This window comes from Orcinus orca, chromosome 11 (genome assembly GCF_937001465.1).
Source record: "Orcinus orca chromosome 11, mOrcOrc1.1, whole genome shotgun sequence".
Taxonomy (NCBI): Eukaryota; Metazoa; Chordata; class Mammalia; order Artiodactyla; family Delphinidae; genus Orcinus; species Orcinus orca.
The window spans coordinates 7,301,154-7,322,560 of NC_064569.1; the positions used below are offsets into that span (position 1 = coordinate 7,301,154).

A 21,407-nucleotide genomic window follows, 5' to 3' on the forward strand; every position below is an offset into this window, starting at 1 on the left:
GATGATTAGCTGGGCTTCTGGAAATCCCAACATTTCTCATGGGACCCTGGGTATAAGTCCCTAACTTCTAGGGTTACTATATAGGATACCAGGGTGAATGACTCTGGCATAGTTATAAAGATTCAATAGTTCAATAGTTGACATTTCTGGACTCCTTTTGAGAGTTCTATTTACCCTGGAAATGTATTCTGAAGAAATCCCTACCATTGGAATTCCCTCATTTCCAATGAAAAACTCTGGCGAGTACCTGTAAGTGTTCACTGGGAGTCCCAGAGGGGGACCCAAGTCTTCCTCAAATTGTAGGATCTTTAATCTTTACAATATCCCAGAATGCAAGCAAGATGGCTTAGCCCGGACATCAAGCTGCAAGGGGGCACTGCCTCTCCCAACAGTATTTTGCTATATTTAATAGCATTTGAAAAAAAGAATGTTAAAGGCATGCTTTTAATTCTTTTTTCCCATCAATCTTACCAAGAATGTCAGGGTCAACTAATCAAACCCAGTGAGGGGTGGTGAGGAGGGGCAATAGAAGACAAATGCTTTCACATTTCTCTTTTCCTACCCTGGCAAAAACAAATTTAAGACCAGCGCCAGGAAGATAAAACCATAAACATTCTTTTTTTTTTTATTAAGAAAGCATGCAAACAACAACAACTTGTGAGACCATACACCCCCCGCCCCAGCCTGCACCAATGCAAAGCATTATGGGTGGTATGAAGGACTCACCAAACCAGAAACGTGGGGGTTGAAGAGAGAAAGGCAGGGATGGGCGGATCAATACCAACGAATTGCTCCTTCCATCCCTCTCCTCCACTTTCTCCCTTACTTCCTCTTTTAGGCAGTGAGCTCCTGCAGTTTCGCACACATCACCCAAGACAACAACAATGACAAAACTTTCACGGCCAGCAATGCTGGACCAACAAGACAAAGTAGGATTCTTTCCATTTCATGGAGGGTAGGGGAAACCGAGGCCCAAAGAGGGTCAGGTTTGTCCTGTGCCATTTAGCAAGGCTGGGTTTAGTGGAGAGGAGCTAAAATCCCAGAAGGCCTGACGGCCAATCTCCAGCCCTAGCCCCAGACTTCAGTTACTCCGGCTGCCTGCCAGAGTTCTTAATGACCCTCGTTTTCAGAAGACACAGATGAAATATAAACAAGAGACATTTACATGTCTGATTTAGTCTACCCTTGCAAATCCTGTATGGATCTGGGTAGAAAAGGGGTTTAGAAAAGAATGATGATTTGTCAAGGGGGAATCTTAGGGAGAACAGATGGGACGTTGTATGTAGGAGGCACCTTGACTGGAAGGGTAAGGAAGACACGCCTCAGATAAGGACACTGGGCAAAGGCGTGTCACCACCCTCAAGAGAAATTCTCCCTTCCCCAAGGGGAAATCTTACGGCATACTTCAACCCCACTAACTGCCCTCCGACACCATGGGGGATTCACACCACTCACACCCCTACTTCTTACAAAGAACTTCAAAGAAATAAAGTGCTGTTTAGTTAACTGCCCTTTCTTGCCCCCTGACTTCAGCCTCACTGGACGTCTTCAACAAACTCATATAGCATCCCTTACAAAGAAAGGAAGGGGCGGATGAGGGGGACAAGCAGGAGAGCAGAAAGCATGGGTAAATAAAAGAATATGAACACAAAGCAGAAATCACAGAGAGAGTGGCCTTGTCCATTCGGTACATTTTGTCCTGCAGCTTTGAGAAAGTGAACATTCAGCAAAATAAAAACAGAAGTAAAATTGTTCTTCCCTCTCATGACTAAGATTCAACGATTAATATCAAATATACACTAAGTACTTTGCAGCAATAAATCATGGCCACTCCTTGTTAAAGGAGGTTAAGTTATCCCTGTACCTTTCTCTGGGTGGGGGGCGGTCTCCCTTGGCCCTCATGGAACTCTTTGCTTTAGGTTACTTATTCCCCTCTACCAATTTCCCTTCACCCCTCAAAAGCCTGATTGCAAAAGCCTCAGCCCCAATGATCTGGATTCCAAGAGAAGCATTTGCCTACATTGTTAAATAACTGAAATATTCTCCACCCACGTCTATGCCAGCTCCCCTCTCCTCCCCGCACCCTCCTGCCACCAGTACTGTAGGTTTGGTTCTGCTATGATGGGTGGGAAAGAGATTCCCGTCTTGCCCTAGGCTGTGGTGAGACTACAAGGAGTAATGGGTTACTCTCCTATCTTGAGAATGCCAGAAAATGGGGGAAGAAAATACCATGGGTGGAAGAGATGAGTAGACAACTAAAGGAGGACAAAATAATATTTGCTGAATGAGAAAGGATAATTGGTAAATGCAAATAAAAGCCACAGTTGATTTCCAGAGAAAATGATGTTTAAAAAGTCAAAATGGTTCAACTGAAACCATCTCCAAAAAGCTGAACCTATGCTGAAGAGCTGTCCTCATTTCCACCAGAGAAGCAGAGCTCTGGCTAAGCCCGACTCTATCTCCTACAGAGAACAGGCCAGGAATAAGCCAATGGCAGTTTATCTGACAGAGTAGCACAGACGCAATTTCTGACTGTCTTATATTCCATCATCCCTCTATGATATTCTACCCGACCCAACCCAGACCTCCTATTCCACTAGGATTTTATTGCCACCACCATCACGCTCACCCTTGATGGGGAATGAGGGTCAGCAGAAGTAGGATTGGAGAGATAAAGGGACAAGGAAGAGCTCAGAGGACAAAATTAGCACCATTGAGTAAAACCTGCAAATTCATGGTTGCCAAGCAGTGTTTTAGATCCCTTCTACTCGAGAACGTGGCTTCTCCAGTCCTGAATCCAACGGATATCCACAGAAAACAACGTGGGGCTGAAAGGTGGGACTAGCGCTGACTTTCCCAAAACGAAAAGGAAATCAAAGTTTGAGACCCTTCTCTGCGGCTCTCATGGCCTCACCTTCCAGCCAGATGATTTTAAATTAGCAAGAGGTGGACGTGGTCCATGGTGGAGGGACAGGAGACCGGAGACAGCATATAACCAATAATAATAATAATAATATAATAAGAATAATAATAAAAGAATTAGGAAAAAGACAAGAAGGAAGAGGAAGAATGAGGCAGAAAAGAGGGGGTTATCTTCGGCAGCATCTTGCGGTGGCTTCTCTGGCAGAGAAAGAAAAAAAAAAAAAGAGGATATATATCTATATACAGGCAAGGGTGGAAGGGATGGGCTGGGACTGTGCTTTCCCCACTGCCAGACTTCACCACCCAGCCCTGGGCTGATGGCCAGGCTCTCAGATGCACTAGGTAATCAAGTCCCAGTCGAAGTCATCGGGGATCTCCTCATTGGCCCCAGGAGGTGGAACTGGCGGCCGAGGGACCATGTGGTGTGCTGTGGGAAGAGAGAAGGAGATTAAAAGGAGAGTGGATGGGAAGCCGTTCTATCCATCTTGACGGATGGTGGTCAACCCCAAACACCACCATGGGGAAGGTCTGGGGAAACTATGGTCCTTATCAGCCCAGAGTTATTTTTGTTTCCGGCCACCACTTCAGTGAGATCTCAGGAAAGACTCAGAGTAAACTAGGCCACATGGCAATGTCACAGTATGCAGCCATTAAAAATTATACTCATGGGGACTTCCCTGGCGGTCCAGTGGTTAGGGCTTTGCGCTTTCACTGCCAAGGGCCCGGGTGTGATACCTGGTCGGGGAACTAAGATCCCGCAAGCCACGATGCGCGGCCAAAAAACAAAAAAAAAAGAAAAAAAAATTATACTTAGGAAGACTACATAATAATGACAAAAAACATACAGAATATACTGTTACATGAAACAGCAATACAGAAATTTGTATATAAATCGCACGGAAAAGGAATACTTGGACAAAGATGAACATCACCTCCAAAATTGAAAACACTGTGGTTAGGCAGCATGATAACAGTGATTTTTCTCAAATGCATTTAAAGGTGAAGGATCTGTTCGTTCTGTAGTATTCATGGCAATTTAGGGTCTCCCCACCTACTCTCACCATCAGAGGTAGTTCAATCCCAGAACCCTGATACTAGAGGTCAGGAAGACAAGAAAGCAGATGTGGGCACAAAGCAGGTACATTTGCATAACATGTTCATGTCATTTGTCTGAGTGTACCTCCCACTTAGATTCCGAAGCCAGGCATAAATGTTCTACACGTCTATCTTTTGTTTATAGCCATGCTTCTACTTCCTTTCATCACTGCAGGCACGAGCTCATTTTAAAGTAAGTCGGTCTTCTTTAGTCTCCCATGACATACACCTCCCCAGCAGGTGGACCACCCTCCAGCCTTGAGAATCAGGAAGGCTCACCCCCTCCCAGCAGGTGCAGGCAAAAGAGCCAAGAATGCAGGTTCGGAGGAGCCGTAGGAAAGCCAAACGACTCGCTGGTGGTGAAACAAGCTTCCTGGTTCTTACCTGGGCGATTGTATCCTGCTGAGTCCTGGGTGGCAAGTGGGTACATTGGTGATGGACCCGGGTAGAGGTGGGGGGCTTGAGGGTGCACATAAGAGTTCACTGCCAAAGCAAGACAAGAGTTAAGTGAGTGGGACCATCGTATTCAAGGAAGCAGAGTCAGACAGAGAGGGAGAAAAAAGTACTCTTCCTCCCCTTCATCTCTTCTCCCTTCCCTGCTCTGTTCTGTAGCTCCTGTGGGCATCAAGGCTTTCTGCAGAAGCTATCAGTCCTCACCACTTAGGGCACAAAGGGACCCGATACTAGTGGAGTTCAATATCACAGCTATCAGAAGGATGACAAATATAGAACCGTGATCATTGACTCTTACTTCACCAGTTTGAAGACCATATAACTGTAGAGAATCACAACTCCACCTAATTACAATCCAGGGAAGGGTTACTGAGACACAAATTTGGAACAGGGACTTTCTCCTCCCTTTTCTTCAGTAACCCTGACCTCCCAGATCAAGATCTAAAAGGAATCATACGGTCTATCTCTTTGGCATTTGGATCACTGCTCATAAGCTGATGTTTCTCAGTTCTCTTCTGCCCTTCTCGTCCCCCTTCCTTTACATCATCCAGTCTCCACCTCCTTGGCAGCCTGCTTTGTGCGGTACCTTGGTTCATGGCTGGCTCCTGCTTGCCACTAGTGAGGGCACAGGAATCAGCAATGCGGGCGGGGGCGGGTGGCCGGTGGGAGCCCCCCTGTGGGGGCACATGACCAGTCTGAGTGAGGAAGTGGTTGAGGGAGTCACACAGATTGGCAATGTGATGCTGGTCCAGGCTCCAGTTCTTCTGCTCTGCCTGCCGCAGACTCTCCATCAGCTCTGCAAACAGAGCAGCAAGAAAGGCTAGCCTTGCAGACGCCCCAATGCCCCTAGCGGCTCTATGCCCAACTCACTGCTCCAACTAGACGGCCAATCAACACTGCTGATTATATGCGCTACCAATAACTGACATCCGTTAGAGTCCTACATTTTCAAACTCTCATTCCATTTCTTCCTTACTAAATTCTTTTCTTTTTTTAAATTTTTTTTAACATCTTTGTTGGAGTATAATTGCTTTACAATGTTGTGTTAGTTTCTGCTGTATAACAAAGTGAATCAGCTATACATACACATATATCCCCATATCCCCTCCCTCTTGCATCTCCCTCCCACCCTCCCTATCCCACCCCTCTAGGTGGTCACAAAGCACCGAGCTGATCTCCCCGTGCTATGCGGCTGCTTCCCACTAGCTATCTATTTTACATTTGGTTCCTTAGTAAATTCTTATTATAATTTCCATCTTTCTGATGAATAAGTTTCAAAGTGACTGAGTGAATTAGCCGTGGTCACAGTGTCAGTAAATGGTGACAAAACTACAAAATAGTGGTCCAGGGTGATGAATTCCTGAGAGTCTTGTTCTCCTGAAGATAAAACTCAGTGGAATAAACCACCGTCGTATTTTGCATTAAGGCAGAAATTAATTAAAACTAACTTGAAGAGAGCATCAATATTATCCACCTTGTGTAACATGAAATCCTCCATCCTCAAGCTTCACTTAACCATCCCCTCCTGGTTCCGGTTTCCATTGGGTTTTTCCACTTCCGCTATATCCCTCTTCCCTCCAGGCACCATCCTTTGATCACTAACCTGAGAACTGTGACTGCTCAATGCTGGACCAGTTGAGCCGGTTCACCATCTTGAAGCTTTCCTTTAAGGAGTCAATATTGGAGCACCAGTCAGGAGGAAAGGCTGTAAAGAGGGGGGCGTGGTAATGAGACAGAGTGAGGGGCAAGAGAGCCGCCAACTGACAGCAGACTGACTACTGAATGCAAGATTCTTGTGTCTACGTAGGTTATCAGCTGCATGACCGAGATAATTTTGGACTCTCCCTCCCTGGAGATTTAGGACAAACAAAGCTATCGATGCTTTAATTACAGACAGCCAAGCTCATGGGCAAAAGAATATGAAAAACCATCCCAATTTATCCAAGAATTCTCTAATACAGAGCTCCAAGCAGCAACCTCTGTGGCTCAGACGAGCTCTCATGGGAGAGAGGCTACAAGACCCACTGTTAAACTTCCTAACCAGCCGCACCTCCTGCCAGAGTCAGAACAGGGGGCTCAGCCCGCAGTCCTCTAGGGTCTCCCTGCACCCTCCCTACTCACCAAAGCCAGTGCTGTTGATGGGAGCCTGGCCTTGTGCCTGTGGCGGCGGCGGCGGCGGCTGGGCAGGGTGGGTGGGGGGATGGTGCTGATGAGGGTGGTAGCCGCTGTGCTGCAGCGGGGGTGGGTGCATGGCCATCACAGGGGGCGGCCCGTAGCCCTCGGCCCCCGCTTGCTTCCCCCCTGGTGGGGCACAACCATCTGGGCTTGGGGTGTGCAGGGGGGGCGCACCGCCCACATTGGAGGGGCCCTGGGCGGGTGCCTGCTGCGGCTGCGGCTGCGGCTGCGGCTGCGGCTGCGGAGGCGGCGGCGGCGGCGGAGGCGGCGGCGGCGGCTGCTGGTACATGTAGTAGTTGTTAGAGGGCGGCAGGTCCCCCAGGAGAGACGAAAAGCCTGCGGGGAGGGGCGGGGGCGGGGGGGGCAAGCGGGTACGTGAGCGGGGCAACGCATCACTCAGGACGTCCACTGGCTGGAGACGGGACGTTCTGGGACAGCAGGGTCCCCTGGGCCCCCTTCCTCCCCCGCCCCGGCAGGGGTAACCGACAGACGGAGGCCCTCGACAGCACCGACAACCGCTGAAATTTTAGCCAAAAGGTCAGCATGCACCTTTTCATGCTATTTTTCAAGGATCTGGGATGTAGTCCTGGAATCACAGTTTCAAAAGACATCGGACATCAGGTAAAGTTCCAAAAGCAAATTATAAATAAAACAAAGCCATGGGCCTCTGTTCTCTCCTTTTCCTTATTGTCCTACACGCTTCTGCCTCTTGCAGTCACTACGAAAAACGGAGTCTGGGTACGCAGTAGAGTGGGGATGGATGAATTTCTCAAACAGATGGGGCAGGGAAGAGCTCGAGATGGAGACCCGGGCTTTCAGCCTTCAGCCGTGATTAAACTTGAGTGAACTCTCTGCTGTCCTTGCTCCATCTGATTTTTTCCCTTTGTTTCTGGGAGCCCTCCAAGCTCCCTACTTCCAATCAACCAAATCACCTGAGTTGGACTCATTTCTCAAGCGAATGCTGCAATCTAGCAACACAACTCTAGATAGGAATCCCCTGGGATATAAAAGACAATTAATGACAATTAAGACAATTTTCCCCAAAGTGACTCCTAACCACTTTTTTTTTTTTGCGGTACGTGGGCCTCTCACTGTTGTGGCCTCTCCCGTTGCGGAGCACAGGCTCCGGACGCACAGGCTCAGCGGCCATGGCTCACGGGCCCAGCCGCTCCACGGCATGTGGGATCCTCCCGGACCGGGGCACGAACCCGTGTCCCCTGCATCGGCAGGCGGACTCTCAACCACTGCGCCACCAGAGAAGCCCCTATTGGGAGACTTTTTGAGAGATTGTCTGGTTCAGTGCTCTGTGATTCCTGTTTCTTAAATTTTTATTTTTTATTTTACTTTTACTTTTTATTTTTTTGCCACACCACATCGCTTGCGGGATCTTAATTCCCCGACCGGGGTTTGAACCCACGCCCCCTGCAGTGGAAGCGCGGAGTCCTAACCGTTGGACCACCAGGGAATTCCCCTAAATTTTTAAAAAGAATTTAGAGGTAGGGATGAAGTCAGGACTTTAGGTGAATCATGAGATCTTGTTCTGTCCAGTGGCCTTGGATAGGCGGCCGGAGATTAATGGAATGATAAAAAGTGGTTAGGGGCTTCCCTGGTGGCGCAGTGGTTGAGAGTCTGCCTGCCGATGCAGGGGACATGGGTTCGTGCCCCGGTCCGGGAAGATCCCACATGCCGCGGAGCGGCTGGGCCCGTGAGCCATGGCCGCTGAGCCTGCGCGTCCGGAGCCTGTGCTCCACAACGGGAAAGGCCACAGCGGTGAGAGGCCCGCGTACCGCAAAAAAAAAAAAAAGTCTCCCAATAACGGCTTCAAATCATTCTCTTATGGTAATTTGGGAAATTTGAGTATGGATGAGATATAAACTGATATTAAGGAAGCATTATTTACTGTGTTAGGAGTCATCATGGCAATGCATAACTAAAAGAAAAGTCTTCGTCATTAAGGATGCATACTGAACCAGTATTTGCAAGTAGAACGATGTGCATTAAATTCCTCCATTTAAAGAAAATCTGGGTGGTAAACAAAACAAGCTTAACATATCGGTAACTGGTAAAGTTGGGCAATGAAAACATGAGGGTTTATTATACTATTTTCTCTATTTTTGCATCTGTTTGAAATTGTTCCTAATTAAAATTAACATAAATACGTTAAAAAATAAAATTAAATTGTTCTCACAGTGAAACGCAGGGATTCTTAGGAAAAGGAAACTACTGCTGTCCCCTAGTGGCCATCCTCAGAATGACTTGCTGGCAGCCATAAAATCATGGCCCTTAGTTCGAACAGATGGGGGATTCCTCCAACTCACTTACTGAAACTAATGACCCAGCTCGCCTCTTGAAACAGCTGTCCTTCAGAACTAAGCCAGAAGAGCTCTGACTCCACACAGTTGTGGCTCATGACATGCTTTCCCTGACCAGTGCTCAGCCTCTCCTTGTGTTACAAGTAAGAAAAAGAGGGAAAGAAGAGAATGTCCCCATCTGTTCAAAAACCCAAGGACGTCTCTGCTCCCCTCCCCACTCCAGACTCACCATGCTGAGAGGACGAAGAGGACTTCTCCAGCATGGATTTGTAGAGGTTGCGGAAGGACCAGCTTAGATCCTGAAAATTGATCTCTGAGTAGGAGAATTTGAAGTCATGGTTGGTGTTGTACAGGGGAGGGGGACCCTCGGTGCTCTCTCGGCCTGGAGCCCCTGCTGCCACTGCTCCGCCATCCACAGACCCTGTGCCCTGCAGAAAGAGGTAAGAAAGACTCGATACATGTCCTACGTGAGGGACCAATACAACCCCTTAGTGGACACCAAGTTCTCTGCCTGTCCTCTTCATCCTCTCCCACCTTTTCAATGAGTGAGCATCATTTTCTCCTTCTCTTCTCATTCGTTCCTATCTTGCTGTAGCTTCTCGCCCTTTTCCTGTGCTACATCCATAGTCAATCTTTCCTTTCTCATAACCTTTTTGGCTCTCTTTCTTGTCTTCTCACCACTTTTTTTCTGATCTTTCTTAAAACTTTGTCGTCTCTCTCTCTCCATCTCTCTCTCAGCTTCCCTCTTTCCCTTTCTCCTTCTTTCCCAATTTATCTGCCTACCATAGCACAGATTCTCAACACATAATTTTGAACCAACAGATATATGAATCTATTCAACCATCCATCCATCCATCCATCCATCCATCCATCCATCCATCCATCCCTATATCCCCTGCCACCTCCACCTCCTACCTGGCTGTAGCTGGCGATAGATGTGGGGCTCTGAAGTGGCATCTGAGGATTCCCCTCGGGAGGCAGTGAGGCTTCTCCACTCCCTGGAACGCCTCCCCGTGGGCTCTTGCTTGCCTCCTGTTCTGGTGAGTCCTGGGATAGCTGAGGGTTGTGAGAGAAGAGAAATCTATAAGCAGATGCTAAACATCCTCCCAAGACCAATGGTTCCACACCTGCTGGTATTTGACCTTGGCCCCAAATTTAGGAAATGACTGAAAAAGCAGGCAAAGATGTGGAAGGAGCAGCTGGCTCATAAATGGCATCTCATTGAGGTGGAGACTTACATCATCATCGGGAGGGTGTCTTCTCTTTCGGGAGATGTCAGGGCAGGTATCGATTGTCCAATAAGAGCCCTAGAAGAAGAACCCATCCCCATAAAGAAAAAAAAAAAATCATTATATACGGAAATTCCCACCTTTGGAAAAGTAGACATTTGAAGGGATTTTCACATAAAATAAGAGTTATATTTTTTAAAATATAACTGCACTGAAATTCAACTATACTTCAATTTAAAAAAATAAATAAATAACATTAACATTAAAGAAGATCATCTATCTGGAACCTTAAAAAAAAGAAAGAAAAGAAAAATGACTGTAAATTCACAGGACTGTAATCCTGAGGGTACCAGCTATTTTTGAGGACTAAATTTGTCCTAACAGCTCACTGAGGCCTCGATCATTCTAGAGGGACAGAACACAGCATCTAGTTCAAAGAGCTGGAAATGTCCAGACCAACCCTTCCCTTCCACGTGATCTGAGGCAAAAGTCTCTTGGACTTCAGCTTCCACAGCTGTCAAACAAAGAGGATGATCGATCCCTTCTCCCTTCTGAAGGTAAAATCATGGGATTCTTATACAGAAAAACTCCTACAAAGGTTATTAAGCCCACCTTTTACACCTAGAAAGAGCACCATGCACAAAAAAGGGGGCATCAAGGTCCATTTTTTAAATAAATATTTCTATTTAAAAAAAATTTCAGTCTTCCTTAGTCATTCACTCTCATGGGGACCCACCAGCTTGATAACCAAGCTCTTCCTTTGAGGAAAAAAATAAAGCTGCTTCTCTAATTAACATGATTTCCTCTTCTGGGTAATTAAAACAGCCATAGGACTCTAAGCTGTCAACCACTTCTCGCTCCTTCCTCCCCTCCCTTCACCGCTTACAGCAGAATCTCACCTTCCCAGGATCATCCCGAGGTCTGGGCACCTTCCGGAAACACTTGTTGAGAGAAAGGTTGTGCCGAATTGAATTCTGGGGAAGCAGAGAAGCAAGTTAGATTTGAGCATCGTGCAAAGCAGAAAATTTTCCAGTAGTGCCCAGAGGGACACAAAGGGATATAACACACACTAAAGTTCAAGTATCAGGGTGAACAAAGCACCTCTTAACTATACTGATGGAGGAAATTACCTATCAGATAGCAAGAGCAATGAGATAAGAAAAAGGAAGCAATTAAATTGATGAGAGGTAATGGCTGTAAATTTGACTATCAGGTGCTTCTAGAAAGCTGATTATATAGTTTTTCCATCTTTCCACCTAACTAACAACAGGTATATAAATGCCTCTATATAAATGCCTCAAAATCACATCTGCCCAAACCTAAGTGTCCATCAATAGATGAATGGATAAAGAAGATGTGGGGTGTGTGCATACACACACACACACACACACACACACACACACACAAACACACACACAACAGAATACTACTCAGCCATAGTAAAGAATGAAATTTTGCATCTGCAGCAACATGGATGGACTTGGAGAGCATTATGCTTAGTGGAATAAGTCAGACAGAGAAAGACAAATACTGTACGATATCGCTAACATGTGGAATCTGAAAAATACAACAAACTAGGGAATAAAACAACAAAGAAGCAAATTCACAGATATAGAGGACAAACTTGTGGTTATTAGTGGGGAGAGGGGAGTAGGGGCAATATAGGAATAGGGGAGTAAGAGGTACAAGCTATTGTGTATAAAATAAGCCGTAAGGCTATATTGTACAATATGGGAGATACAGTCAATATTTTGTAATAACTATAAATGGAGTATAACCTTTAAAAATTGTGAGCCACTATATTGTACACCTATAACTTACATAATATTGTACAGCAACTATACTTCAATTTAAAAAAAATCACATCTGCCCAGTTCCTTAATTCATTCTATCAGTCGTGAAAGAACAATGTTTTAAAGCTGATGATGTGGGAATTCCCCAGCGGTCCAGTGGTTAGGACTCGAGCTTTCGCTGCCAAGGGCGTGGGTTTGATCCCTACTCGGGGAACTAAGATCACACAAGTCGAGTGGTGTGGCCAAGGGGAAAAAAAAAAAAAAAAAGCAAAAACTGATGATGTGAATGATAACAAAATATAAATTATGAGTGAAACAAGGCACACTTTGCCTTTGTCTTCTCAACAGCCCATGGAATGGTCACACTTGGAGGAAAGAAATATTGTTGCTCCATGTCTTGGATGAGGTGGGTGGAGGCTATGGCAGCTAGCAGGAACATATTTCTAAAGGAAACACTAAATGCTTTCAACAGTCTCCAGCTCATCATCTGGTCTATATGTCAGCCGGTGATTTACAGAGTGACAGACCTACATTAAATCCCCATTCCTACTCAACAACTGGCAAGAGAGTGATTGCTCCAAAGGACTGAGAATATCAGTCTTCCTTCTTTGCTTGGAAGAGGAGGCCCCTTTTTCCTTTATCTCCAGCCAAACAACTTATCCTCTCCTTCCTTGCATGGTGGATGAGCTGTTGGGGAAGAACCTAATTATATTATTCTTTTTCTTTGTACACAATTTTTCAAAAAATGCTGACTATGTGGAATGAAGCTCTGCACACCTGATGAGATGCTACCTCTAGGTAGGATGGAGCAATGCCACGCTCTGCACGTGACTTTAACAGAGCAGAGTGGCAATAAATATCTGTGAAATGAACCAGAGGATAAGAGGGTCTGATAAGCGTCAGCATCCTGTTGCCCCCATAACTATAGTTAGTGGCTCGGTATCCCTGGCGTGTCCCCGATACACCTTACGGAAGTTGTTCGACTCTGGAAAAAAAGTGACGGATGGGAGATCTGAGATTTTTAAGTTCACACAACTCTGAGACGCTCAGAGTGAACTGGACCAGGTTATAGGAAGAAATAAAAGTAGAGGAAAAGGTTGTCAAGGCTAAGAATCATCTCAGGGTATAGAAGCCGTCCCACCTTCCAACCAATGCCAGCATTCTTGTAATAGGGGAAGTTATCACAGATCCAGCGGTAAATCTCACTGAGGGTCATCTTCTTGGCTGGAGAGGAGTTGATGGCATAGGTGATGAGGGTGGCGTAGCTGTATCGGGGTTTGCCATCCTGGTGGACGGCTGCCTCATCTTTGCTCAGGGTGGCGTTAGGATCTGTGGGTGAGCCTGGTGGACACTTGCGGCTGCTGCCTGGAGGCCCAGCCTGGGAGGCACTCCCGAGCTTCTCAATGGTAGCCCGGAGGGTCAGCTGGGGGAGCCAGTCTATGGAGGTGAGGCTACTCTCTAGGTCAGAAGCCATGGTACTTCTGGGTTCTGTAGAGAAGAGTAAAACAGAATAGACAGATATTACCTGTGGTTACTGGTGGCAAGTAATAGACAAATCCTAGGGCTTTAAGGGAAGGAGAGGTTCTTCCCACTCTAATTCCCGTAGAAGACTCCTCCCCTGGGATAGCCCTCGACCAGGTGTTACCAGAACCCCCAAACGGATATGCCACCAGCTACCTACCAGGTGATAGACTGGTACTTATTCTACATCTTCACATGGAACACGGCCAAGAGGCCTCTCCCTTCGCACAGGACTAAAAAGCAGATCAAACCGCCCACCAAACTGAGCTATTCCCTCAATTCTTCTCACTTAAAGCCCTATAACATAATTTTTTTAAACTATGTAGAAATAAATTTTAAAAATAAAATAAATACGTAAAATCAGCTAGAGTCTATTCTCCAATTATGTGATGCTTATTATATTTACATTCAACAACCACAGATAGATAGCACGGGTGAATGTGCAAAGAAAAACAGAGTAAACACAAGTGTACACTAATGAAGCGCACACCAACACTTTTAAAGATGTTTCACGTCAGTTCCATACCAGTGCTCACCCTCTTTATCCCACATACGCGTGCACATGAGGCATATTACATACTTCCCAACATAAGTTACATGTGACGACCAGCCACGCACAGATGCAAGACGGACACATCAACAGCGGCTCACGACCAGAGATCACAATGAGACACACGGCATAACGTTACCCATACGGCACAGAGTCACACACAGAGCGAACGGAGCCCGAGCACAGCTGCCCTGGCACCTTTAAAGCTCCCCCTGGCGAGCTCCCGCCCACAGACACCGACACCAGGAAGAAGTCATTGGCAAGGCCCTCCCATCTCTCGGCCTGCCCTGCTGCACTGAGCCAGGGAGACACCCAGCTGCGCGCTCACCGGTAACAATCAGATCGCCGGGCTAAAAATAACCACTCTGGGGCTAAGGGCTAGCTCCCCTTCTCCCGCCCTCCTCCTCTCTCCTTCCTTCCCGGCCTGGCACGCACGCTCGCTGCACCTCCATGCAAACTCCTGACGCTGCCAACCCGCCCACGCCTGCTGTCTGCACGCCCGGCTGCCACCCACGCAGCCTGGGCGCTCTTGCAGGCGGAGAGGTGCAGCTAGAGTGACGTCTCGGTGGGGGAAGGTGAAGAACGGTGGGTGAGATCTGTATCGCAGAATCTGGAAAGGCTGGCAGGAACCACTTGGTAGCCATTTGGCTCTCCCCTGGGGTCGATGCCAGCCACCCCCCAAGCGCTTGCTGCCTGACCGGCTCGTGCCTGCACAGCCGGCCAGATTCCAGCTAGGATTTCTTCCTCGGACCCCTGCTGAGGGTCCATCGAGGCGTCCAAGGCTAACATGCCTCAGAATCCTGGACAGAAAACCTATTCCGTATATAACCTCTAAATCCACACCCAGATAATACGCACCAGCGTTACATACAACTACACACACATCCACACACTCTGTAGTTAGAAGCTCAATCGCAGATAAGCCTGCCTACCCCAGTCTCCGCCTCCAACACATCTTTCAGGCTATTGGCTCCCTCTTCTAGTTAGAGACTCTTCTCCCCTGGAGACATTCTCCGAAGGGTCGGCATTCTCACTCATCTCCCAATTCCCCAAGTTCCCCACCCACGCAGTCTCTGCAAGCACGCGCATGTCCCCTGCCCTGCGCTCGCCAGCAACACGCCCACTCCCGAAGGCTCAAGGAAACACCTTAGCGCCTCGGGGGCTTGGGCAGCGTGAGACCCAACTGCAACCCAAGAATTGCTTGACAGGAGAAAAAACTTTAAAGTCCCTGTTCAGAAACAGCACCACGATGGGGTTTCCCCTTTATCCTTAGCTCCTCTCCCCACCACTCTCCTTGCCATCCCACCACCACCATCTTGCCCTAAAACCACGGAAACTTGGAAACTAATAGGGACATTTAAGCATTCCAGGAAGCCTCAGACCTCCTAGCGCTTTACTAAGTCAAAGCAGCACAGCTTCTGGGGTAAAGCAGGGTGCGATGGGCAGCCACCTGGTCCTGTAGCTGGGTTATCCCAGCTGAACGGTGACATGGCGATGAGCGGGTTCACGATGACCAGGGTTCTCCTGGGTCTGTAAGGAATTTTACCCTATTCCCTATTGTCTCCCGCTAAAGCTCCTTGGGAAGTCTCACCTTAAGTACACAGAAGCCTTCAGGGCACATTTCATTTGAAACTCTCCAGACATTGGACAGGGAGGGACATGAGCGTACAATCAACGTGGTTTACAGAACCCATTTGGCAGTGCCAATCACCGTGAATTCCGGAAAGCGAAGCACGCTTGGCCTTTTGCTACTTGTTCTATGCCCTTCCCTAGCACTTCCCCAGTACCAGGTTAGGACACTGAGGTTAAATTTAACCTTTCTCCAGCACCCTCCCAGCCAGCCCTCCAGATACCGCCCCAGCACTCAAAATATCTTCCGATAGACGCAGCGAAAGATCCTTGTGATCTTTCAGCACCATTCTCCCTAAACCCATCCCATTTTCTCACCCCCATCGCTTCCCCATTCTTGAAGGGCAGCCCAGTGTGTGGAACCTCAGAGAATGAGGTTCCTTGATTCTATTCCGAACCTTGACATTAACTCACTAAAGGTCCCGAACCGCCCCTTGCTCCCTGAAATCTTCCTGCCTCAGTTTCCCCCTATCAATAAAAGGGATGCCGTCATAAACACTGTCCAAGCTTCATGCCTGGAGGCACGTGAAAGAAGCTTAAAGAGCCAGTGGCTGCCCCACATGCCACACTCCCCAAAATAATGGCATCCGGCTAATGTTCAGGGCTATTATTAGAAAGGCACACAAAAGGTACTTCCATTTCTCAGTCCAACCAACCTAGTTACCCAGCAGGTGGGCCTCGTGCCACTGGGCTGGGGCAGAACCTGAGTCAGGCTACATTCTTCTCTTCGAGCTGGAAGACTGAAAGGAAATACCCATAGAAACTGGGAAAGGCAGCCAAAGGGCAGGCTCCATCACATCCATGGAACGTCTAATGAACACCACACTATTGGGAGAAAGGCAAAGAAGAACAGAAAGACATTCTATGTTGGGGGGGGCGGGGGCTGATCCTGGGTGAGACATGTAAGACCCAAAATAATAGGCACAGTTTTCTTCCCATTTTCTCTGAAAGGTCAGTAATTGTTCTCTGTATGGTACCAAGGTCAGACATTAAGGAATGATAACTTCCTGCTCTGTACATAACGCAGAAACTAATAGAGCAGTGGCTAAGTCTGCCACATTACCGATTACCAGCCAGGCTGCCTGGGTTTCAATCCTGGCTTTACTACCTACTGGCTGTGCAACCTCAGGCAAGTTACTTAACCTCTCTGTGTTGTAGTTTCTCCATTGGAAAACAGAGGTGATAACCGTACCTACATAGGGTGGTTGGGAGGATTACCTTGAGTTAAAATTTTTAAAGCACTAGTGTTATGTAAGTATAGCAATTACCATTTTTGAATGAGAAAAAAAGGAGAATATTAGAAATTGAAAATTAGAAAATGGACAGACCATCCAGGTAAGCCTGGAAGTAGCGAACTTGCAGTGGTTTACACCCGCACTGAGTTCTCAATAGTTTTCAGGATGTCAGAATCTCAAACTTTTCCTTTGGGGGGAGTGTCGCCCCAGGACTGACCAATGCCAGGACTAGTAAACTCCCCAGGATGAAGAAATGGGGGAATATCATCCCTTATTTTTCAGGGGGAACTAGGTCTAGTCATAAGACATGATCTGGAAAGTAGCACCTTCTAAGTCATAGTTACTCCAACTCAATAGCCATATGCTTCTAACTGATTCCACGGAGGCAAGGAGAACTAGGGAAACTCAGTCCCAGCAGGGCCAGTTACACTGTGCGGCAGTGAGACACCTGCAGGTGTTGTGGTCCAGCTCGCTCTGGGCCGTTCAACAAGTAGCATTCCAGCATCTGGTAAAGTACTTTGTGAGAAATAGTCTGCTGTTCCACAGAGCTGGCTCTTTTCAAAAAATGGGGGAGGGAGTTCTAGAGTTAAGAACCAAGGATCCTCACGCTATTTACATCCGAAATGGAGCTCTCTTATCAGTCCTAGAAGAAGTGCTCCTACCCTGAGACTAGGCTGCCCTGCTGCGTGGGATGACTCTCATGCAGCCATTCATGAGGGCTCCCACGGGACAGCGCAGGCCAAGCCTTTCCTCCCAGCTGGGCATTCTCACCAGCACCCTCTCCATGTTCCTACACAGGGGCACCTGCTCTTAGAGGCCTACCAGAAACGCACAGTTCTAGGTAACTGGAGGCTTAGTCTGAAAAGCACACACGTACCTGTCCCCACACCTTGCACGGATGTGGATAGAGCCACATCCACCTGAAGTAAGAAACAGACGCACATCATTCTATAGCACAGCCATACAAACCTGAATTAGAGCCCTGTCTCACTGACCATGACTAACAGGTAACTTCCAGGACCCAGTGGATGTACTTAGAGACTCAGTCCACCCAATGCCCAGACAGAGAATGGAGGAAACATCAAAACCCAGATAAGATGAAGCCTCCCACTTAGACTCTCTGTGGGGTCTAATGCCCCTTACAGGAGACGAGGTATTTCCTAAAGGTGAGGCAGGAAAGCAGGCACCCAGCTAGGGATCCCAGGTTGAAAGGCAGAGCACTACTAAACCCACAGCCCAGGCTCAGCCAGAAGGAGTTCCTGGCACCTTTTTCTTGCCTTTTCTGGACAGTCTGGGCTTTGATGATTCCTGCTATTATCTTATGAAAGAAAACTTACATACAAGGTTCCAGAGACCCAGAATTGAACAAGGAACAGGAAGGCAGAGGGTGAGACTATTAGGTGCTTTTCTGAAAGGAAACTCCTTGGGGGCTCAAATCTCCCTGGCAGTCAACTGATTTTTTTTTTTTTTTTTTTTTTTTTTTTTTTGCGGTACGCGGGCCTCTCACTGTTGCGGCCTCTCCCGTTGTGGAGCACAGGCTCCGGACGCGCAGGCTCAGCGGCCATGGCTCACGGGCCCAGCCGCTCCGCAGCATGTGGGATCTTCCCGGACCGGGGCACGAACCCGTGTCCCCTGCATCGGCAGGTGGACTCTCAACCACTGCGCCACCAGGGAAGCCCCAGTCAACTGATTTTGATGCAAGACTGGAAGAAGGCTAGGCAGCAACCCTCCTCTCCTCCTCTCCAGGATCTGCTTTCTCCTGGAGAACCGTCAGCAAGACAGGAGTGGTGTAGGGCACTGGGGCAGTGGTACCCGGCCAACATTAGGGAAGAACTTCAACCCAGGGCTGGCATTCCCCTGCACCCTTTCTTCTTGCCTCGGGACATGGGATCCCCATTTTCCCTGTGGCCTCTTGGTGCTGGAGGCAGGGTGAGTGGAGACAGACTGGTTTTCTTGTCAAGGGAGCAGTAATCACAGTGGGCTGCAGAGAACAGCTCTGGTGGACATTAAGTGACCTAGTGTTACAGGTAAGAAAATGTAATACCAACGGAAGCCCCAGACAAGGCCAGGCCACCAAATGCCACCACGACTTTAGTGGGAGCCCACTCTCTGCATGAAAAGGCCCAAGGATGGAGAGTGGCACGGGAGTCTGGCTGGGATGTGGCTTGCCATCATTATTACACTGTGTGGATGGAGTGCTGAAGATGCAGGTGTTTTCTGATATCCTTTTGCCCTCAGCATGAAAACATACACTTCCCTAGGGACCTCAAATGAATCCCATCCCTTTAGTCCCCCAACACTAAGAAACCCATTTCTCAGAGCCTCTGCAGCAAGATGACGGCTTGAATCCAGTAGCTTCAGAACACATTTCCCAGAAGGTTCTGAGTTGTTACTCTACCTTCCCCAGTAATGAAACCCAAGAGTCACCATCTCAGCCCCCTACACCCACTAGTACCTAAAGATGACAGAGAGAAGATGAAAGAAAGCAAGCACTGACCTGTCTCCAAGTCTCCCCCAGCAGAGGGACAGGACCACTTGGTACTGGAGTTTGGGGTTGGAGGGACTCCCCTCTTCAGAGGCAGATGAAGAGTCTCATCCTCAGTGGCTCTTCCTGTACTTGGCTGAGCCCCCCAAGCTGGGGAGGGGAACTGGGTCCCCTGAGGAGGAGCGGGGGGAGGGGGAGGGGGAGGAGAAGGCGGTCCCACCTGGGGAAGGTGGCACAGTCCCCACACTCGGCCGGTGACCCTGGGGACGAGGGGAGGAGCCTCTCCCAACCGGGAGTTGTCTCCTCCCCCTTGGGGGAGTCCCCCTCCCCCCCAAACTGAATCTGTCTGGAGTGGAGGGCTCTTTCTGTCCGCTGGAGATCTGAGCGGAGGGGCTCTGCCCTGTTCCACCGTCTAGGTACAAGGAAGTTGGGGGGAGCTCTTCCCCTCTCCTGAAAGGCTGAGAGCTGAGTCCTTTTCTCTCCCGGGAGTGTCCTCTGCCGCTGAGTGTAAAAGGAGTCCTCTCCCCTGTGGGTGGGATGGAGGGTGTCTACTCCATAGGCATATCCCCCTTCCTTTATGCCTCAAAAGTCCAGAGCTGAGGAGAGTGGGTTTGGAGGAGTGGAGGCTCGCCGGGGCGGTCTCACTCGCTGCCTTTGGTAAGGATCAACCCCTCTACTTCGGGAGCTCCATCCCCGGGCCGGTACAGGGATCTTCCTCGCCTCTAGGAAGAAGAGACTCGTCCCCTAGAGAGGTCTCTTCTTTCCCTCGCCCGAACGCGAAGGGTCATCTCTCCGGCCGGGGGAGAGGTGGCTCCCGTCCCCGCTCCCGCCTCCGCTCCTGGGGCGCCCCCGAGGGTGGGGTTCTCGTACTCCCCGCTCTCCCGGAGCTGGCCTGGGCAGCCGGGGCCGGGAGGCCGCGGCTCCCGACGCCCGTCACTGCTGCGGCGGCGGCCGCGCCTCTTCTCTGGTCCCGTCCCGTCCGCTCCCGCCGGCGCGTGGCACTCCCCGCGCCTCCACCGCTCGGGCTCCGGCCAGTCCGGGCTCCCGGGGAACCAGGAGGCGGAAGGACGGTGTCAAGACTCGGCCGGGGCTCGGGCTCCGCTCTGCTCCGCTGCAGGCCCCGGCTCCTCCCCGGCCTCCGCGCCGCGCTCGGCGCTCCTCCCCCGCCCCCGCCCGGCCGGCCGGCCGCCGCCGCCGCCTCCCCGCGCGGGTTAAGGAGGAGCGGGCGGAGCCGAGCCGCGGGCCGCGCCGCCGGGGATGAGCTGCGCCGGAGGAGCCGCGCCACCGGCCCCGCGCTCCCTGGGGACACGCCGCGCGCCTCCCGCGGTCCCGGGGACGCACGCCGCGCTCGCTGCCCTCCGGCCGCCACCCCGCCACTTGGCCCCGTGCAGCTTGCCATCCACACGAGATGACACCCCCCTGCTGTCTGTCGGGAGAGTCCCTGTTTCGCGCCGCAGGAACTGTCAATTTCAGTTCAACGCTAATTCTGCCACACTGACCTTTTTTCATTGTCTTCTACACGCAGATGAACATCGGTTTTCTCAGGAATGTCTTTGATGGGCTTCTTTTTCCCCTGGGATAGCTTTGAAAGGGTATGGGGTTGGGCCGAAGTTAGTCTGTTACCTTGATATCATCCCGGAGTTCAGTAAATGCTTGTGGAATGACTGAGTGTAGAAAGGGAAAAACGAGCATGCAACGGAGAAAACTCTGGACTAAACATCAGAAGATCTAGCTTTATAAATTTGTGCAAGGCCCTCGTTCTATGGAATCTTGGTTAGCGAAGATGAGATCCTGATGCTCGCCCTGCCCACCCAATAAGGCTGCTGCAAGAATCAAATGAGCTCATTTATGTGAAAATGCTTTTTAAACTGTACAGTATACAAAGGATAAAGGATATTGTTCAAAAAAATATATTGTTCAGTTCACTTGACAATTCTATAACAAATCTTAACCAGGTCACAGTATAGAATGTTCACATCCTCTGCCCCTTATAGAATAATCCTCACCC

General features: G+C 49.1%; 1 protein-coding gene across 2 annotated transcripts; it reads right to left on the bottom strand.

Annotated features, from left to right (window-relative positions):
- Positions 1-599: 599 nt before the first annotated feature.
- FOXJ2 (forkhead box J2) lies at positions 600-20,522 on the bottom strand. 2 transcript variants are annotated; one of them, XM_004279093.4, is made up of 11 exons: positions 19,412-20,520; positions 13,121-13,467; positions 11,086-11,160; positions 10,196-10,264; positions 9,873-10,013; positions 9,187-9,385; positions 6,592-6,981; positions 6,074-6,175; positions 5,057-5,266; positions 4,402-4,500; positions 600-3,349 (listed from the first exon to the last, which is right to left on the bottom strand). In XM_004279093.4, exons 2-11 carry the CDS (start codon positions 13,451-13,453, stop codon positions 3,261-3,263), a joined length of 1,707 nt encoding a protein of 568 aa, XP_004279141.1. In that variant the 5' UTR covers positions 13,454-13,467; positions 19,412-20,520; the 3' UTR covers positions 600-3,260. The 2 variants fall into 2 exon arrangements, with proteins under 2 accessions (XP_004279141.1, XP_033260250.1); XM_033404359.2 differs by lacking the exon at positions 5,057-5,266 and having other exon boundaries at positions 19,412-20,522.
- Positions 20,523-21,407: the final 885 nt, after the last annotated feature.

Bases quoted from the DNA above. Each gene is read 5' to 3' on its own strand.
- FOXJ2 (XM_004279093.4), bottom strand. From the start codon at position 13,453: ATGGCTTCTGACCTAGAGAGTAGCCTCACCTCCATAGACTGGCTCCCC. The intron at 6,176-6,591 runs GTGAGTAGGGAG...CCCTCTTTACAG, and splicing joins CATCAACAGCACTGGCTTTG to CCTTTCCTCCTGACTGGTGC. The intron at 3,350-4,401 runs GTAAGAACCAGG...CTCTTCCCACAG, and splicing joins AGCAGGATACAATCGCCCAG to CACACCACATGGTCCCTCGG.